The sequence below is a fragment of the Schistocerca piceifrons genome, unplaced genomic scaffold, assembly GCF_021461385.2.
Source record: "Schistocerca piceifrons isolate TAMUIC-IGC-003096 unplaced genomic scaffold, iqSchPice1.1 HiC_scaffold_2396, whole genome shotgun sequence".
Classification (NCBI taxonomy): domain Eukaryota; kingdom Metazoa; phylum Arthropoda; class Insecta; order Orthoptera; family Acrididae; genus Schistocerca; species Schistocerca piceifrons.
The window spans coordinates 248,528-250,234 of NW_025728333.1; the positions used below are offsets into that span (position 1 = coordinate 248,528).

The following is a 1,707-nucleotide window of genomic DNA, read 5'->3' on the forward strand; positions in this document are numbered from 1 at the left end:
AGCTGCACATTTCTACTTTAATTCTGAGTGAAAGAAACTACTTTACAATGCACAGCTTTAAGGTACAGTTATAGAAATCACTTAGATGTTTTAAGAATTTAGAAAAAGTCATACGAATAAGGGAATACAATTGTGATTTATTTTTAACCAAAATTGTGGCACTACATTACATGTTTCTGATAGTATACAGTATTACATATAAATTTCACACAGAATCATATTGTTTTTTAGTGTGGAAAATTTTAAAGCAAGGTTCCAGGCAGAGTGCAACGCCACACTGTTCACATTCGTATCGTGTCTCTTTGCGAGAAGCCTTGCCACTCTGTTTCTTGCTCCTGGAACTGCACACGTGACACACACGAGCAGCATACTTCTTAGTAGTTGCAGGTATGTGCTGCAAAAAATGTCTCTTTGTTAGCCGACCTACAGTTCCTTCATTTCTTGGAATGAATTCAAGTGTGTCGTCTTCAACAAGCTGAACTGCAAGCACTGTTATAAAGTCTGTTATTGTAATTTTCTTCCTGTGCACTGCATTGTACAGCCAAAATGCATTTGATACTCCCATAAGCAGCAAATGGAAATATAATTTTCGCCACCATTTCACAGTTCTGTGCTGGAACGGATTGTACTGCAGGCGTTGGTCTCCAATATCCACTCCAATTTTATTGAGGTTGTAATCAAGTACCTGAAGTGGTTTCAATACTACAGACCCATTTCTCTTAGTATGCGTACCAAATGTTGCTTGATGCCTTGTAGACAATGTATACACATCTCTCTTATCTTTCCACTTCATTGCCAATACATTATCTTTACGCCGAAAAGACATTTCGCCCTTTTTCAGCGTAGCAGATACTAAATCTTTAGGCAATCCTTTCCTGGATTTGTTCACAGTACCAACAGCTCCAGTGCCTTTCTCTGCCAGTTGCTGAAATAGCTCTGGACTGGAATAAAATCGATCTAAATACACAGTGTGGCCTTTGTTCAGCAAGCTGCTGTCAGACAACAATCGCAAAATAACCGCAGACGAAGAATTGTCAACAATATGCTTACCAGCATAAACTTCAAAATTTACAACATAGCCACTACTGGCTTCAGCAACAGCATATACTTTCAGTCCATACTTATGAGGCTTATTTTGCATGTAAACACGGAAACTCACACACGACCTCGAAATGGGCAAATTCCTTCATCAATTGTCACTTTTTCTGAGGGACGATATGCCTGGATACATCGCTCCTTCAAATTATTATAATATGGCAAAACTTTGTAAAGTGGATGAAATCCATCTTCGCCTGGTTTTTTCTGATTTGAATTGTCAACAAGATGCAAGCATGACAGTATCTGAGTGAAACGCAAACGGCTCATGACATGGGGACAAAAGTTACAACTAAGAACAGGATTAGTGCTCCAATGGTCCGCAATTTTGGGCTTTTTCGAAACACACATGTGGAAAATAATACCCAAGAAACGCCTCATCTCACTTATAGTCACTGGCTTCCACGAACTCAAAACTGAATGGGGCTTCAGATTATTTCCTCTTCTTTTCTTCTGTATTGTCTGTGATGCATACAAATTTGTCTGTCTCTTGAGTTCATTTACGTCACTGTCAGTAAGGAACACTTTACTGCAATCCAGTACAGAACTCGACTCATCAATATCCACTAGTATCTGCCTGGGTGTCGTGTTGACAGGCAGAGGTCGGTAGGT

At 39.4% G+C, this 1,707-nt stretch overlaps 1 protein-coding gene across 1 annotated transcript; it reads right to left on the minus strand.

Moving 5' to 3' along the window:
- Positions 1–205: 205 nt before the first annotated feature.
- On the minus strand, positions 206–1,141 carry LOC124742974 (piggyBac transposable element-derived protein 4-like). Its single transcript, XM_047248835.1, has one exon. It carries the CDS (start codon positions 1,139–1,141, stop codon positions 206–208), a length of 936 nt encoding a protein of 311 aa, XP_047104791.1.
- Between the last annotated feature and the right edge of the window lie 566 nt (positions 1,142–1,707).